The sequence below is a fragment of the Dermacentor silvarum genome, chromosome 9 (genome assembly GCF_013339745.2).
Source record: "Dermacentor silvarum isolate Dsil-2018 chromosome 9, BIME_Dsil_1.4, whole genome shotgun sequence".
Taxonomy (NCBI): Eukaryota; Metazoa; Arthropoda; class Arachnida; order Ixodida; family Ixodidae; genus Dermacentor; species Dermacentor silvarum.
Genome location: NC_051162.1, coordinates 27962620 through 27980507, shown reverse-complemented (window position 1 = coordinate 27980507; position 17888 = coordinate 27962620). Strand labels below are relative to the sequence as shown.

Below are 17888 nucleotides of genomic sequence, written 5' to 3'. Positions count from 1 at the left end.
TGCCACATAATACGTATACCGTGTGCCTGTCATTGGAGCAGCAGTAAGCATGACAATCAAGCTAATCCTTGACAATCTAGACAACCAGGAAAGCTAAGAATAATCAGCTGAACCTTTGCTAACGCTACGTATATCCTGGCATAGCCGAGCTAAGCCACTGCAATTTTTTTGCCATGTTATTCTGCTCATTTTTGAGCTCGCGGTTTTCTATTCGTAGATCTCTTTCTAAACCTTCACGAAACAATTTCAGTTCATGCCGCATCTCGTCTCTTACTTTAGCAAAATCAGACTTTAGTTCATCCTTCATCTTGGCCAGTTCTTTCGACATAGTTTGGCAGTCGTACTTAAGAATAACAGGCGAGAAAATAGAAATTCAACAAATAGCCCCAATAAACATCACGATACTCGGCAGCAGCGACGAAAAAGCACGAATATATGCAAATACAGTAGCTTTGCACTAACCTGCAGGATAAGCAGAACGATGCTTAGTGTCGTGCACTGTACTTTCGTCGCTACTGCCAAGTGAAGGCTCCGGGGCTTGAGTGGCTTCTTTTATACGGAGAGACCCGTGACGTAGGCTCTGTCGTTTCAAGCCGCAGGCGCAGACGATGTCCGTTCCTTGCGAGGCCAAACTTTTCCTTTGTAGTACCCTGTGCGCATGCGCGTGTAGCTCAGCGCTTTTCGGGTTCGATGCTCAACCAGGGGGGTGAATCTTCCTATACCTCCCATTGGTTCTCCAATAGCAGACGCTCAGTCGACGCTAGCGCCAAGGCGCACTTCAGTTTGGCCCTAGCGGATGGATGACGGTACTACGGTGGCGAAAAAAAGAAAAAAGGAAAGAAAAGCGGTGCGATTTTTTTACCCTCCCCCTTTCGCAATAGCACTTTTTTTTCTTCCTATTTTTATGATAACGCTCATTTTGTCCGCTCGTTTCTCCTTTCCCTCTTGACTTTCCTATCCCTCTCCCATGCCTCGTCTCACCCTCCCCTCATGCCTCGCGCAATGCATTTTTTTTTAAATTTCTTTAGCTGTCCGCGGCGCGCTATTTTTTCTCTCTCTCTCTCTTTTTTTTTTTTTGGTCCCGGGCGTTATCAGACGCCTACCGCGGCGTCTTCGTGCATTCGTGCATTCAATCCGGATTCTGCAATCCGATTCGTACTGCGTGCTTGTGAGCAGTGGATTCTTTTTGCGTTTTCATGCATGCAGTCGCGTTCATTCTTGCAATCAAGCAAGCATGTGCCCAAATTGTATTAAAAATAATTCCCCTTACAACACAACAGTTCTTTGGAATCACTTTATTGTGTTCGTTTGCGAAAACCAGAATTTGAGCAGACAGTGCAACACACTATAGAATGCAACAAAACGCGGATGGTGTTTCATATACGCACATGTAAAAAAAAAACATTTATTGTAATTGCTCTAATGGCCAATGCGCAGAATAGCTTCTCATGGCCTGCTTCTCGCTCGGTTCATAAAATCCACCTCCGTGAAGTGCGCCGAGCATATTCTGCGGTTGTTGACCTTGTCTCTTGGCAAAACCATTAGGTCCATCCTTTCAGCGTATGTTAAAAACGCTTCCATCCTGAAGAACAGTGAAGATCATAAATTATAACATCGCAGTTTGAACATACAAAACAGAGCTCGTTTCGCGTCGCGGCAGAGTACTAGTTGTGATATGTCAACCTTAATTATCAGAAACGCATTTTTAAACGATGGCGGCCAATTGCCTAGAAATAAGAGCAAAGCGCACACCTACACACGTGTTCCTTTCGATACGCACATGTGGTACTATATTTATAAGGAGCTTTTTGTTCACTGCTTTTTGACATAACAATTTACTGCATTGTTGTGATGTTTTCAAATCAGCTAGCTGCTGCCTCACCACCGGACAGCCATGTACGACTGCGCACAATTACTATCACAAAGAAAATCTGGGAAGTCAACAGCCCCGAACTCAACGACCAAACCCTGGCCGTCCAGAGTGCCCGCGATCGGGCCGTCAAGCTCGGCTTGCCGGTCCCTACGTGGGACTAGCCGGGTGGCGCGGGGTGTCCCCTGCGTCTTCTCTGGACCTCAATAAAGTTATTTCACTCACTCAAGTCAACTGCACAGTGCTCACTTGTTGTCTTTAAGGATGCGGTAGAATTTCACGTCGCATGGCTCACTTCGTCTTGATGTGTTCGCACACCATTGAACCATACACGAACAGCGACAAACGTGCAACGGTAGGGTACCACACGAACCACACTGCTAGCGCGGAAGGCGAAAATCGCAAAACTGACCGCATAATGCCAGAAAAAAAACTGCTGCCGTTTTGGCCGTTATCCGCACATCTTGATCAGCACGGCCGACGACGAGCGCGGGCCGCGCCAGCCGCGCAGCCGATAGTTGAAGGCGAGAGAGAAACGACAAAGTTGAGAGAGGGTTGACAAGAAAAAAAAAGGAAAAGCGATTTTGGTTTCGCATCCATCTCATGGATGGCGCTGCAATTCACGTGGACAAAAAACCAGCGGAGTTTCCGAGGCCTGGCTCAACCGTCCAGAAGCACACCTGCAGGATAAGCAGAACGATGCTTAGTGTCGTGCACTGTACTTTTTGCAGCGTGTAATGAGGAGGTACCGGAGGTACCAGAGTAGCCGTCGCATGGTTAGTCGTGGTAGTAGCGGATGTAGCATCCATACCTGCCGACGTTGTCGTTGTCCTCGCAGGTAAAGGCTCAAACTCGGGGGCCAATCCCAGGATTCTCCGGCTGACGCGGTGTGCTGGCGTGAGCTGCGGTTGCGATCTAGCGTTCCTGCTGCTAGGAGGGGCCGGTTGCATGGGTCGAGAATACCCAGCACCTCCACCAGAAAAATGGCACGTTTAATAGACAGGCGGCTTCCAAAAGAGGCCGTTAAAGTAAGTCCGAGTCGTCGAAGGGGCAGCGCAGAACCGACAAAAGACCAAGGCGCAAGCTCGTGAACAATACCGTCCTCGTCTTCTTCTGAGAGCATGATGGCACAAGCGCGTGGCATTATATATATATATATATATATATATATATATATATATATATATATATGCCGAAGTGATCTAGGGCTTGCGCGCTCGGAAAGCGGGCGCTAGGGGAGAAGAGGAGGACAAAGTAGAATATAGAACTGGTCCGGCTGGCCCGAGCCGCTGCTGCCGCCTCAGGGTGCAGGGATTCCCCCCTGGCTCATCGGGCGACTCAGCCAGCAAGTTGACGGCCGTCATGCGGGCCATCTCTTTGCTGACACAACAGCTCCAGGGTATGACGAGCGCCTTCGCATCCGTTAGTGGTTGCGTCCTGCCTGGGAACGCCGTCCACGCTTCCCTGCAGCCGGCGTTCGTTGAAATACCGACGTTTCGCGGCTTCCAAGACGCCGTCATTCTTTGGCTTCACAACATCAATGCCTTGGGTGATCTTCATGCCTGGTCCGCCCACACCAGATGGCTAGTTGCGGCGAAACGACTCTGCGGTGCCGCCAAAGCATGTGTTACCTACGAAGGCATCAAGCAGCGGTCCTGGCATGAATGGAGTGCAGCTCTGATCGCTGCTTTCGGCCGGCTCACGTATGCCTGCCATGTGCCCGGCCAGCACTGCTCTGCGGTCGGAGCTCCTCAGGACCACCACTTTGACGCACCAGTCGTGCCCAGCAAGCACGGCGCTACTGAGAGATACAGCCTCGATGCTGCGGCATGTGTGCCATGCGTCCCTCCGGCAGAAATGTCCGCAGCCTGCCCCGACACAGCAACCGGCACACCGGGTGTCGCCGTCGGCTTCAACCCAGACGTTGGGAAGCGAGTGGTGACCGCCGCTTCTGCGTCGACCCACCACCGGGCGGCGCATCACTAACCGACACCAGCGGCTCCACCACAAGCTCTGACCACGCATCAAGCCATTACTGCTGCTTAGACTTGGCAGTCTACGCCAGCCGAGGTGGTGCGGCGGCAACCCAGTGAAGCTCGGGAGTTGCACCATCTCGGCGTTGCAGCTGCACCCGGCAAGGTTTGGTAGATGAGCTCGCAGCCGGCTACGTGGTAGACCACGGATGCGAGCCATTTTTTCCACCGCGGGTCTCCGACAGTGCACCATCACTGATAGAAACCATGACAACATTCGGTCCACAGCAGTCTGTACAGCTGCTCTCGAATTTATCAATGCCGGAACACATGGAGGTACCGACTCCTTTAGTATTTGAGCAGCTAGCACTCCAGGAACCCGGATATGTCCTCGGATCGCAGCATGCCGAACCGTCCGGACCCGCCAGATGCTAGAATTTTAACGCAGTCATTGGCCGAATGCGTGACTGTTCGCTGCGCGCTGAGTGAGACCTGGCCGATGGGAACGAAGGCGAGTAACATGCTTGAGGCCATCATTATCGAAGACCTGCCCGTGCACGAAAGACGCGCGAGTCGTGCTCAGGGACGCATTGACAGAGAGATGCTCAAGATGCTCAAGAGGCCACCGAAAGTTATGATCACAAGAGACCACGAGAGATCTGCAAAAAACCAGATGCGCAAGCAACCATCGGTTTCAAAGAGGAAGACCCTTGTCCCACACTCGGGTAAGGACGAATCAGTAGCAGCAGCAAGTATTTCAACCAGCTCAGAGTATTCTAGCACATCGGCGAAACTTTATCAGTCAGCGGCAGCATGGAAAAGACGCACGCGACAGCTGAGCAGAGCAGCCGTTCATTTTACAGATTCTTCTGCCGTACGTGCACACGTGCAACGGGGTAATCATCGGCTAGACATGCGACCAGCGCGCTGCAGTCAGTGCCGCCCGCCAGAGAAGCTGGTATCGCGCTGGAAGGCTCACCAACGACGACCTGACTGCCTGGACAAGTTGCTTGGTAGTAAGCGTGCCGGAAGCTTGCAGCGTGGCCGAGTGTAAAGACGAAGTGAACTAGGGCTCGCGCGCTCGGAAAGCGGGCGCTAGGGGAGAAGAGGACGAAGCAGAATATAGATCAGCCGGCCCAGGAACCACTGCGGTCTCTGTGTCTGTTCCTTTAGAATATATATATATATATATATATATATATATATATAGAGAGAGAGAGAGAGAGAGAGCACATTTATTTCCACCAGCCAATTAACGTCTCAGGGGATGGTCTTCCTCCGCAGCGCCTCTATCCGTCGTATCATTTTTCTAGCCAAAGTGTTTTTTCTTTCGTGCCGATATTTTTTTATAGTGCCAGTGTCATCCGCGTCCCTATCCGCGGCACCAGGTGCTGCCTTCTGGTGAGGACTTCGGGAGCGTGAGAAAATGGCTGAACTTGCGGTACGTGTTCGCTTGTTGGGTTTCTAGACGTGTTATTGTCGGCATCTACTGAGCGGGATATACAACGGTTATTTGTCCGAGCGGCAGCGTGCCATCGTTGGCTGCACCAGCAACCAGTGAACGAGGAAGCTGCCCATGCAAGAGGCCTGCGATCGACGTTCACGGAGGCACAAGAGGTTTGTGTTTGCGTGGAGTGTATTCGCTGCACGAGTTTATTGTGGCACCCGAGAAATGACACTATAGGATAATGACTCTAATTGTAAATGATTTTGCGCCCAGTAAGCTTGCTTGTATGGGTATTCGTTTTGTTGTCGTTAACTAAGCGACAGTGTGCCTCTTGCCTTCCCACGCTGCGGGCCTACGATAACAGCATAACAGTGCAGTTCAATGCCTTTCGGCGTCTTTATTTTGGGTGTGCTCGGTTCACTTTCCGGATGGAAAGAGCACGGAGGTAAGCCTGAAACCAAAACTTCGTTTCGGGTATTAAAGAAAGGTAAGCAGAGAAATCGTTTCGGGTGCGCGTGTCGACTTCTTGCGCAGCGATTGTTCCGGAACGGCAAACACACAAGATTCCACTCAACTTGGCGGTCTTCGTTTCCTGTGTTTTACATGCGCACGAATGAGCCGAATTCGAGTACTCGTGGCCGGGAGAAGAGAAATCAGCATGTGATTAGCGTGCACAGCAATGGGTCTGCGCGCGTCTCCATTTTTCACTCGACTTTTTTTTTTCTTCGCGCAATGCGTGGGTGCTTAAACTCCCCTAATTGTGCGATGCTTACGCTACGCTACACGAGAAGCATGTCTTATGGTTCCTAACAGCTGGTGCCCTTCAGCGACGTTGTGCATGGATACGCAAATTAGTACGTGCTCTCTATTGACTCAGAAAAGAGAAATAATTAAGCGCCTGCAACTGGCTGCATGGGCGACATAAAATGTAATACTTCTATCTCATGCACACTACACTGGCGCACTAATCAGTTATGTTACTGAGTGTTTCCGTCGTCGGTGTGCAATGCTGCTCATACTTGCTTCGTGTCAGTCTCATGTAAACACGCATAAGCTAGAGCTATCCCGGCGACTACATGAAAAAGTCACAGGCTTGCGCGGAACACGCAGCACAGTCATAGCGTAAGCTGGTTGAGTGGCTCAAGAGTAGCTCTAATTTGGGCACCACGCACAACAAGGTCTTCGCGGCAGTCTGTTCACTTCGTTTTGACGAGAACGATCTGAACTGTCCGCCCGGCGTGAATGGCGAGCTGCGGCTTCTAATGCTCTCTGCACAGCAGTCTGCTGAGCCCGATCAAGCCTTACAACTGCAACTTACATGTCGGGCAAAGTCGGGCACGCTGCGTTTGCAGGCACCTTAACTAGATGGCACCACCATACTGGCGGAGGCTCGGGTCGTCTGCCCCTGCGGGCTTTCCGGCATTTTCCGCTGCCCGATAGCAAGGGCTTCGTGGCTCAGTGCTAGAGCATCTGGCTCCCACGCAGTGGGCGCGGGTTCAATCCCGGCGAGAAACTGGTATTTTTTTCTCATTTCCGACGATAGCGGTTACGGCGGCCCTACGCCGTCGGCGGCGGCATCGTCGCGAACCGAAACGGCTATTAGAAAGGGCCGTAACAGCTTACGCTGTAAAACACAGAAAATAACTGTAATCCTATCGATCTTACTGCTAAGAGAACACGACGATCGAGATGACAATGCCGGGTAAAAATCCGGCACAATGTATAGCTTTAGCGCGCGGCACAAATATGTTGCACGTCTTTATCGAGGCAAAGTACACCGTACTAAATGTCGTCTAGTATATTTGAAACAGTCCCTAAAGCCCCCAAAATACATGTATAGTTACGGAGGTCGCGCAGAAACAGAGCTCGGCCAACTGCACGAGGTTGGAACTGCAGTGAGGCAGAAGACGCTGCAGCTCCGTTGAAGCAAATGGTGCCGCAGAGTGCTCTCGCTGAATTATTTCCGTGGCATTTTTCTGTGATCTAAAATGTTAACGCACTAAAGAAGACCCACTTACCGACATTCATTCACGGCAAGACGGCTGCAGCGCTTCCGGAACAAGCCGTCGCAGGCGACCGACAGAAGCAAACGCCCTGTGGTCAGCTGCCACCGGCGCCGTTCTCGACGTGCCTTCACCATCATCATTATCATAACAAAAACACGGCGGCCACCTCCAAGCGCGGGAAAGTCTGGTCTGTAAAAAACGCTATCTTACACAGAGTGTGTCACTCCTTCCAAGCCTTTAAGCGAACTAGATGTTTTCTACGCGAATGCAATCAATTCAACATTCTTCACTGATCTCCTGGCAAACACCAAGTATTTTACTACATAAAGCCATCAACAAAAAAATTGCCACTTCTAGAGTGCTCATTGAAATGCAGTAGCTTCCATGACTATACGAATTCAGAAATGTGGGAATAATTACTTTCGATGAACATAGCCGTCTTTATTAAATATTTTCTGAGCTACAAATACAGCGCGCATTATCTAAAACGTGCCACGTGACTACAAGTTTCCGTGACCCTACATTTGTTGCATCTTTGTTGTCTCACATGCTCAACACTACCGCACGCCGACCGGACGCTTGTGAATACGTTTCAAGATAAGGCAGTGTTCCAATACTCGCCATAGACAGCAAATTAGAAGGCTAAGCCGACCACGGTCATCTTAAGTCTCGTTTTATATCTGAAGAAGCCATCAAGGGAAACTGCTTCACGATAACATAACAGAAGTAAAACACGATATGTGCTTTTCCTAGCTTTTCCATGCCGTGACAAGCTTCCATCACGTCGCAGAACCATCTTGCAGACGGCTTCAGACACGTTCCGCTACTTCGGCTCGATGCTGTCCTTTTAGCTGTCTACTTCGACTGTCGCCGATTCTGGGCACAATTGGAACGCACCTTAAGTCATAGTTGAGAGACCACAGCAACGACCATCGTCGCAAAAGTGTCTGCACTTGAGCTGGTTGGTACGGTTACATAGCTGTGCCTTCAGCGCCTTGGCTTGTCGTCTGTTCGGTTTTTTTGCGCTGCTTTTTTACGCCATGAGACCATCACCGACAAAACCTTCTTTCACACAGTCTGCCGACTACAAGAATGCTCACAGAGTTTCAAGAACACAATATCCCATAGCCTCTTTCACTTCACGGCTTCAAAATCTCGCAACAAAAGTGGATATTTTACTTACACCTTACTTATCTTTATTCCTTATTCCAAGTTCGGAGCATTACAGTGAGGTGTCGGCAAAAAAAATCGATTAGTAGTGCGAAGCACAGTTGAAGGGCACGAAACATGCATCATTAGTGCTTTGAGTGAATTTAACTTCCCCTAATGCCCTGGCTAAGAACTTAGGTTTCTTCCGACAGGGCTCCCGAACTTCGGAGCAACCAAAAATGCCCACCGTATACCACGAGTACGCCTATCATGATGCTGATGGGACCATGGTGGCTTCAACAAGACACGGGAATTCCGCGCCAGTCACTTCGAAGCTGGAGATCATTCTACTAAGGAATAAAAAAAATGTGCTTACCGAATGCATCTGCATTATAAATACATAATGAATCAAACATCACGCATTTATCACCTATAACACATAGGCCAGCAAGGTTACCATTTTTTAAAATCCAAATCAAGCTTCTTTTCCGCACAAGGATGAGGGTGGACTCGGGATAAATGACTCGCCCGCCGTGGCGACCTATAGCGGCTGTGTCGTTGCGCTGCTAAGCCTACGGTAGCCGGCTCGAATCCCAGCCACAGCGGCCGCATTTCGATGGGGGTGAAATGCAAAAACGTCTGTGTGCCGTGTATTGGGAGCACGGTAAAAAATTCTTGGTGGTCAAAATTAATCCGCAGTTCCTTGTTACAGCGTGTCCCATAAACAGATCACGGTTCGGGCAGTAAAAACCCAAATTGTAATGTTATTCTTTCTTTGGGGAGGGGAAGGGGGGGGGGCAGGGATAAATGGGACCTTTGTCACTTCAGGTGACCGCGATACTCTCTGATACATGGTGAACAGCGGGGCCATAAGGGTTAAGTACACAGAACATCATGAACATTAAGATTTATTGATAAAGATAATAAATTAGTACTCTACCGAAGCAATTCCAAAAAATCTACAATTAAGCAAAACATACATTATATGGTAGTGCACAATACAAATCATAATATAAGTCAACGGCTATAATGAATACACAACTTAATATTCACTTACAGTTTCCTTAACGCCTAGATCACTATAACATCTCATTTCACGATGACAGCGGTTCTCCATTCTCACGCGCACTGCATTGTTCAATTCTGATCTTTTACTGGAGCAATTTATTAGTAACCGAGAAGCAGTGAACCTTAACGTTTGTTGCCAAAATTGTGTTCTACAAACTGTAATTATCCAATGCTGTTGGGGACGAGCAGAGTATCAAATAACATTTGTTTCCAAATAAAAATACCCAAGAAGGCATGATTGTTATTAAAAAGTGTTTCATTATGTCTATTGCTTGGGAACACTCGTGATTTTTTTCGGACAATATTAATCCAGCTTAACAAATGATCGGTGGGTGTATAGTAGTCAACCTTAGTTATCAACCTAATTGCTTCATTTGAAGTCTGTATCTCTTGTTATTGGTTACCGCTTTATTTACCCATACCAAGAAGTAGTAGCTTGCATGCGATAAAAACAAGGTGTTATAAAGTGTTATCTTACTAAACGTGTAAGGAAGAAACCCATTTTTGCAAGCATATCTATACACATCTTGAATGACTAGTAATTACGTTGTTAATTTTAAATGCGCTGATGGTACACTTTAGTAATTTTCCTAGAGCTTAAACGGTTGCAATAATATTAATTATCGTGCTACGTATATGCAATATGTCTTCGTAGAAAGAATCTCTTTCCACCAGTCGAAAATTAGGTTTTCGAGGCTGATGGAGTCATAGCTTTATATTGAATTTTGGGGATTTACGTGCCAGAACCACGGTGTGATTATGAGGCACGCCCTAGTGGGTGACTCTGGGTTCTTTAACGTGCACCCAATGCACGGTACACGGGTGTTTTAGCATTTCGCCCCCATCGCAATGTCACCTCCCCGGCCTGTATTTGATACCGAGACCCATGATCTTATATACTGATGGAGGAATTGTTTCTTGCTTTGTGTCGCTTGTGTGTTGGGGGTTCGATGTCCTTCAATAGGCTACTTTTGGCGTTTTTCGCATATCTACGTATATTACGGTTTGCGTGCTCACATCGACTTCTTTCGCAGTATTTCACGCGGCCTCCCACCCTTCTGTGTACGTCCGAAATTCGATTTGCGGCTCTGAACGAATAAGAGTCTTCGCAGAAATGGACGAAATACTACATTTCTCTTTCTTCATATTCCACAAAAAAAAGCGAGCGGTGATCTGATTATTCACTGCTACGCAGAAAATGATCATGCTACTGACCATGTCCACAAATCTAATACCCCCTCCACCCTTGAGTAGGGATCAAAATTGTAGTTCAAATTGTATTGCAGGCTCTGTTTTATGCTCGAAATATCTTTTATGCAGCATATCAACAGAAAAATGCAAAGGGAATTTTTCATAACTGGTCTACAATTTTCTGATGGACAAATTTGTTATAATATTAACGCGATAGCGGTAAGGGCCCTGTGTCGCAGAAAATCTGGCACTGGCGTCGGTGTCGGCGTGGGCGCGCCAGCGTCGTTCCAGGAAATAATTATCACGAGACACCCCGACCTAGCAGGCCCTCCGCGTGGTGCAAGACATTAGTGAACAAAATTGAATTTCTAAAAGTAAAATCAGTCAGAAAAATCGTAAAGTACAACTTAACGACAACCCACAGACGCGATAGCGTCGGATTGCAATTTTCAATATACGAGAAAACATAATTCTCTTACGCCGAAACTGAAACACAAACCTCTTTTCCAGCATTTCTTTAATTCATACAGCGGCGCGCCGCGGTTGCTTCCTTGCAGACACACCATTCAGGTGGCGCTCGTCTCCTCGGCCGCCGCGCGCGGAGGCGAAGTTGGACAAGAAATCACCAGCCCTTCCTCTGTCGAGAAAATGGGGGTATGCGAAGCTTGTCGTGTGTGTATCTGATCTTCGTGGTGATCGTCTTTCTTTATCTCCCTCTCTCTCTTCTCTCTATTTTTTTCTTCTCTCCCTCTCTCTTTCTCTTTCTTTCTCTGACCTTCGTGATGACTTTCTCTCTCTGCCTCTCTTTCTTTCTATCTATATATATTTCTCTCTCTCTTTCTTTCTCTCTCTCTCTTTCTTTCTCGATTTCTCTTCTCTCATTCTCTTTCTTTTTAGTCCCCGGTATGTTCCATTAAGCTTGGACCTTTTTCTGCACATCGCCAGGATAAGCCCATATTTCAGCGTGACACCGCCGCCGCCACCGCCACCACCACCGCCGACACTTGTGAGCCTATAAAGGTTCACTTACAAAGCTGCAGTTGCCGGGAAGCCTGATAAGCAGCCAGGGATCTTTAAATGCTATCGCGTTCCACTCTTAAAGGCGGAGCTTAAGCGTCCTCCAAATTTTTTGAGAAGTTAATAATTACGAACTATGTCATTACACGAAATACAAATTCACTTGATATTCTGACTATTCAGCAATATTCTGACTTGATCCCAGTGGCAGCAAAGATTACCTTCGCAATGTTTAGCTATTTTGCCCTCTCATACATTAAAATTTTAGCCCATGTTACGTGAGACACCTTGTAGAGTAACGTGAGCTCATATAAAGCACCCTTATCGATTCAAAAAGAGAACTTCCTTTTCATGAAACAAAACTGAATGACAAATGATACGTTTTTGTTTTCTTTGTTAATAAAAGCAGCCCTAATTATCTCCCGTATTCTTCATTCATGCTTCCTGAAAAAGCCTGATGGAACACGGGCATGCAGCGTGGTTTGTGGCAGTGTCACTTGATGTCAGACTAAAGTTTGTTGCTCACGGCCACCTCGTGCTCCCTCAATCTCACATATATACCACACACGGTCCGTCCGAGGAAGACACGAGCAATGCGCTCTTCGGTTAAACAAAACTCCCGTAGCCCTTTCACTCCCTAAATCGCACCTTTTCGTGGGAGAGTGAGCTATCCATACAAACGCTGCCAGTGAAAACACATGTTGCCTTGACGAAAACAAGTCTCCACGTCACATGATTGGCGGCAGCCACGTACTTCTCCTATTTGGCCTTTATAATAAAGAAAATTTTAATATATTGATTAGATAATTCTAGCTGGTCTAGCAGGTAATGCCCGGATTCCCGGATGTTCAACGCCATAACGCAATCACACTGTGGTGACGCCATTAACAGCGAGTGTGCTAGTTGACCTGAGCTGTGTTTACTCCGGCAGTAAGATAAGGCAATGAAGCTGTATAATTACAGCGTGAGATGAACATGGCCACCTCATACACAGAACAGCATCAAAGCGGCGAAACGGTGGAATGCAAGCACGCTTAACTGCGGAATGCTGATTTCGAAAAAAAAAAGAACTCATACCGATACACGTAGCTTAATATGGATGCACATATTATATTGCCTCGTTTCACGCAAGCAATGACAGCTAGGACTTATTACCAAAAGTACTAAAATTGCATCGGAAACACTAATTCCGCATGAAGTGCTAGGTTTAAAGCTCATTTATGTAAACTTTCTCCAATAAAACGGGTATTTGCTTGTCTTCCGGGAAGATTTTTAGGGAACCATCTGCCTTTGCTGTCTTGTATTTTTCAAGTGACAGCGATTTGTAGTGACTCGTTACATTCATTGCACGCGACTTCGCATTTTCATCTTTGAGAAGGTTACGGAATACTGGAAGAGTTGGTTTTCATTTATTACTTATCTTTATGTAACGCGTAGAACCGTATAGCGCTGTGAAATAACAACTCAAGCCATTCAACGCATGCAGTAATCAGTTTTCCTTGATATATTTTTTTCCATAAGAAGTTCCACACTGAAAGAAATAAAACATGAATTGAAATTTGAAGTACAAATAATTTCGTTGCATGGGGTTCCGCGCGTCTTCAACACAGTGCGAAAAAGCGCCTGACTTGATGCAAAAGCGTGATGATGTTCAACGTCTTTACAACCCTACATGTAAGATCTCCAGGGTTCACACTGTTCTTTGCGAAAGCCCTTGATAGCGGTGGTATTTTTGTAGTCGATGTAGACAGAAACCGGACTGTCGATGGTATACTTCGGCCATGGTGTTCGATAAGGTAGCTCCGGTACCCTGTGAAAACAAGAGGTGTGAAACACATTTTTCGTATTACTTACGTCAATTTCTACTAGCAATAAAGTATAAATTCATTATTTGCATAAACCCTGCAGTCATGCGCATATTTATATCGCGGGCACCCGCCCGCGCGGCTGTATATTGAAAGCCATCTGAGGCGGGGGCAGAGTCCGCCCTCCCTGTGTTTTGGCGGCTAAGATCGCGTTGATGCGAGCGCCAGCACGACGCTCAATTCGCTCGCTGCTGTTGCTGCGCTAACCCTACTCCACCGTTTTGGCAGCGAGTTTCCGCGGTCATCGAGTGAGGTGCGTTCATATTTGCCTGTGCGCGCGTGACACTGTGCTTGTTAATTTAGTTAGTGGGCCTATGTTTACAAGTTAATATGGTCGATAAAGCTACCAACTTTACTTTGTATAGCGGTCCACTAATTTGCCATCGCAATCGATGCTTCACCATTCGGGGAAAACTCCAATTTTTATAATCGAAGCGTCCATTGGCTCAAAATATATAACTGGTCGGTAAAAAATTCTCTCCAGTTAAATTGCTTCAACACAAAAGTGGTCCCCTTTAGAGTGAAATCCACGCCTTGTGATCTTGCTCAGTGCCTCACAATTAATGACACCAAAATAGAACTTCCCACTACAGCTAAAACTTTGGGCGTTATCTTTCATGAACTGATGCTATAGGACCACCATACTGATTACTTACAAAATAAACTTAGTAAAGTTTTAGGTATGTTGCGCAGGTGCGAGACGTTACTACCAATACCGCAGAAACTTACGATTTATAACGCAATATTTGCTTCTAACCTGCGCTATTGTCACCTGGTTTGGTCAAATAGTACTAAGAGAGCGTAAGGTAATTTAGTTTCACTCCAAATAATGCCTTACGTGCTATTTCAGATTTGCCTTACAATGCACACACACGTGATGTATTCCGGAAGTTTAATATTTTACGAGTAGACTACCTTTACAAATTGTAGCTAATATGCACTTTTAAACATGATATGGTTAAGGGTATTACTCATATCAGAAACATTGCAAGCTTGCAACAGAATCCAGCTTTTCGCCTGAATCGATACACGAATTTGTGCGTGGGCAGTTCCGCGCCCACGCAGAAATTACGGCCTTCAAACACGCTCCTACTGTCTTCACTGAACGCTTAACTAATACAAACTAAAGGATGAAAGCATACGTCATGTATCCAAAAACACCTTATTGCAAATATTTTTGTGAACGTTATAATTGTTTTTTTTTGTCGCTTGAAAAGAATTCTTTACCATCCTATAGTTGCGACATTTCTGTATTGTCGCTGTATCTATGCTGTATCTATGTATGTAAGTATGTATACACATAATTTTTATCTTGCCACAAGTTTGTAGAATGATTATGTTGCATGTTACTGCCTGTTCTTAACGGGAGATGGGACCACTCAAACTGCCTATGCAGCTTTTATCCCGCCATCCCCACCGCTTATGTACATCAGTGTATTTGTGTGGTAAAATAAATTTCAAAAAAACTTCAAACTTGTGTCGGGATTAGTGTACGCGGAAAACTATCATCATCAGCATTGGCTCGAGCATCGTCGTCTTCTTCCGCAGCTGGCTGGTTGGCGCACCATCGGGTTGCGCTCGTGCTCGCTCGGCACGCGCTCGTGCCACTGCACCCGCGTTCGTCGGCGTCTTCTTCCACAGCTGGCTCCGTTCTGCTCATCATCCCAGCATAGAATTTCACTTCTCTTCTGTCGTGGAAATGGGGAGGCCACGTTTACGGGGGTATGAGCCATTGCTTAAGGGGGTATGAGCCATTCATTGTCTTACATGATGGACAGATTTAATTTTGAAGTAATTTAATTTCGCAGAATCGCAAGCGGCTATAGCGGGATAATGCTGCTCACCACGCAGCCGAGCAAACTCGAGAAATCGAACGCAAGTGACAACGGCGGACTTGGTCCACCGTTGTCGACATACCCATAGACGGGCCGACCCGACCGTGAGGGATTCCGTAGCCGAGGCTCGAAAGTTGCACGAAAGGGAAGGAAAAGCAGAAGAAAGAGGAAGGACAAGTAGTACGAAAGGGAAGGAAAAGTAGTAGTAAAGGGAAGGGAAAGTATTAGGTCAGGTACTCGCACGACAAGCTTCGCTTACCCCCATTTTCTCGACAGCGGAAGGGCTGGTGATTTTTTTAAGTAGTGGTTTGCATCCTTTGTCCTCATGTCGTCATCTTCACGCTGGCATCCTTATACTATCATCATCATTTCAGAATTCTCATCTCAATATTGCCATGTCGTCGCCGTCATACCGCATTGACGTCATTCCTTCAACGTCATCCCATCGCCGTCACTGAGTCGTCGTATAGTCACCATCATACCATGATGCTTATGGGCGACCTTGTCAAGCAAGTGCAATTGACCGCGAGTTCGAGCAGAGTCACCACCTGGCGGGCACTGGCTGAACGACAGATAGTGTGAATTGCGCCGCGTGTCCTCTGCTAGGCACTACATGTTTACATGTGCGTGTACGGCGTGAATATCTTTAAAGGCTGCTTCTTTCGTGGCTGTAGCACAGCCATAAATGCTGTTCTGCATTTTCTGACGGTGTACAAAAGCATCTAGCCTTGCGCTGTCGTCGTTGCTCTTTGTAAGATCAGTGAATGCCCGTGTCGAGCGCGCGATGTGTGATTGTCGCACCCTCCGCTCGCCGCAATCATATCAATTTGGTTATCAATTCGTGTTTCGAGGACATCACAAAAAAAGTTGTACCTTGTTTTGAATAAATGAAGTGGTAGCAGCGAGACGTGAATACCGCGCTTTAGTGACTCCTAAAACTACGTGATACCACAAACATGAACAGCGTGGTGTGAACATCAGTCAGCAGTACATTTGATATTACAATAACTGCATTATGATAACTGCAATAATCGCATGACTCTCGCTTAGGGGTTACGCGACCAGAGACCTTCTTTTTATATGTGGTTCTGATGCCACTGCGCCGAATAATTTTTGCCTCACAATTAAGTAGTGCGCTTTTGTACGCTGATTAGCTTCTACAAAAGGAAAGCTAAAATATGGCATTATACGAAGATCATTTGTGACACGGCAGTCTCTAGACGGAATATGTCTTAAGACCGAGTTGAAAGGCGGCTATTATAATTTCCTTTCGCTCTTGATGGTTGTGTGCTTAGCTTGATGTAAATAAGTGGCCACTGTTAACTTAAGTACAACTACTTAATGATTCTAGCTCCTCAAATGGTTAACACATTCTCACATCGCTGTTCTGCACGTAACCATGCTGTGGCCATCAATATAATGTCGTCTCAAACACTCTGATGACCCTACTAACGTACTTTCAGAGTGGCCTAGCTTGCGTAATTTAACTCATTGACTGTTTGCATTTCACAGCAAATAAAAAATTAACAAAAGGAGCTGTGGAGTGCGCATCAATTGGTCGTGTAGAGTAAGGCATTACCTAGGTACTTTACCTTCGTTGTAATGTAGAATAGGCGGAACGAAAGCGAAACATACACAGAAAGCTCTGAGAAAGTGCCTAAACAGAGACTTTGTGGATGAGTGCCCGCCATACCCCATTGAATGGCAGTTTGCGCTTCTTTCAAGTAAATAGAAGCGTGGTGCACATTTCAAGCGAAAATGAGGCATCGGAGGGCAATATACGATCGGCTGGAATCAGCTAACGCGAGACAGGGGTAATTGGAGATCGCAGGGAGTGGCCTTCGTCCTGCAGTGGACATAAATATAGGCTGATGATGATGATGATGATGATACGATCAGCTCACTGCAGTCAGCACTTGTCATTACAAGAAAATGGCTTTGGTTCGTCCAAGAAAAAAAATCACCAAGGATTACGATAGTCCCTTATGCGAAATTAGACAGCAGCTCTATACGACGTGCTTTCATTTCGCGATTTTGGCGCGGACAATCGTCTAGTGCGGCTCGTTGCAAACGCAGCGAAGTGGGGCTCAACTATCTCGCTAATCTGGAGATTGCGAGAGCCAGAGCTTGCGTGACGTGTGGGCGCCATTCACAGCAGCCGCCGACGACGGCCTCTCAGACGGCGCGCGCTACTGTGGCGCCATCTCGTAGCCATCGTCGCCGCACTACACTTTTCTTCTCACGCTTTCGCCATACCCTCCTCCGCTTTCCGACTCTTGGGTCCGTTGCACCCTCCTCTCCGCTTTCCTCCTCGCGCATCATCGCTCTCGCCGCTTTTTTCACCCCCACGCGCCGCGTTCGCTCTCATCTTTCGCTGTGCTCGTTCGCTCGGTGAAGCCGCCGAAGCGGACGCTCGCCGTAGGCACTGGCGCTTAAGAGCTGCGCTCCAAATTGTGCAGCATGTAAG

The 17888-nt window shown here is 47.1% G+C and overlaps 1 protein-coding gene across 1 annotated transcript in view; it reads right to left on the bottom strand.

Annotated features, from left to right (window-relative positions):
• Positions 1–13210: 13210 nt before the first annotated feature.
• LOC119465183 (acetylcholinesterase) overlaps positions 13211–17888 on the bottom strand; it is a 38127-nt gene continuing 33449 nt past the window's right edge. Inside the window, exon 4 of the mRNA XM_037725982.2 lies at positions 13211–13531. Coding sequence (XP_037581910.1) covers positions 13390–13531 — 142 coding nt within the window. The 3' untranslated portion in view covers positions 13211–13389. The remainder of the gene's footprint in view (positions 13532–17888) is intronic.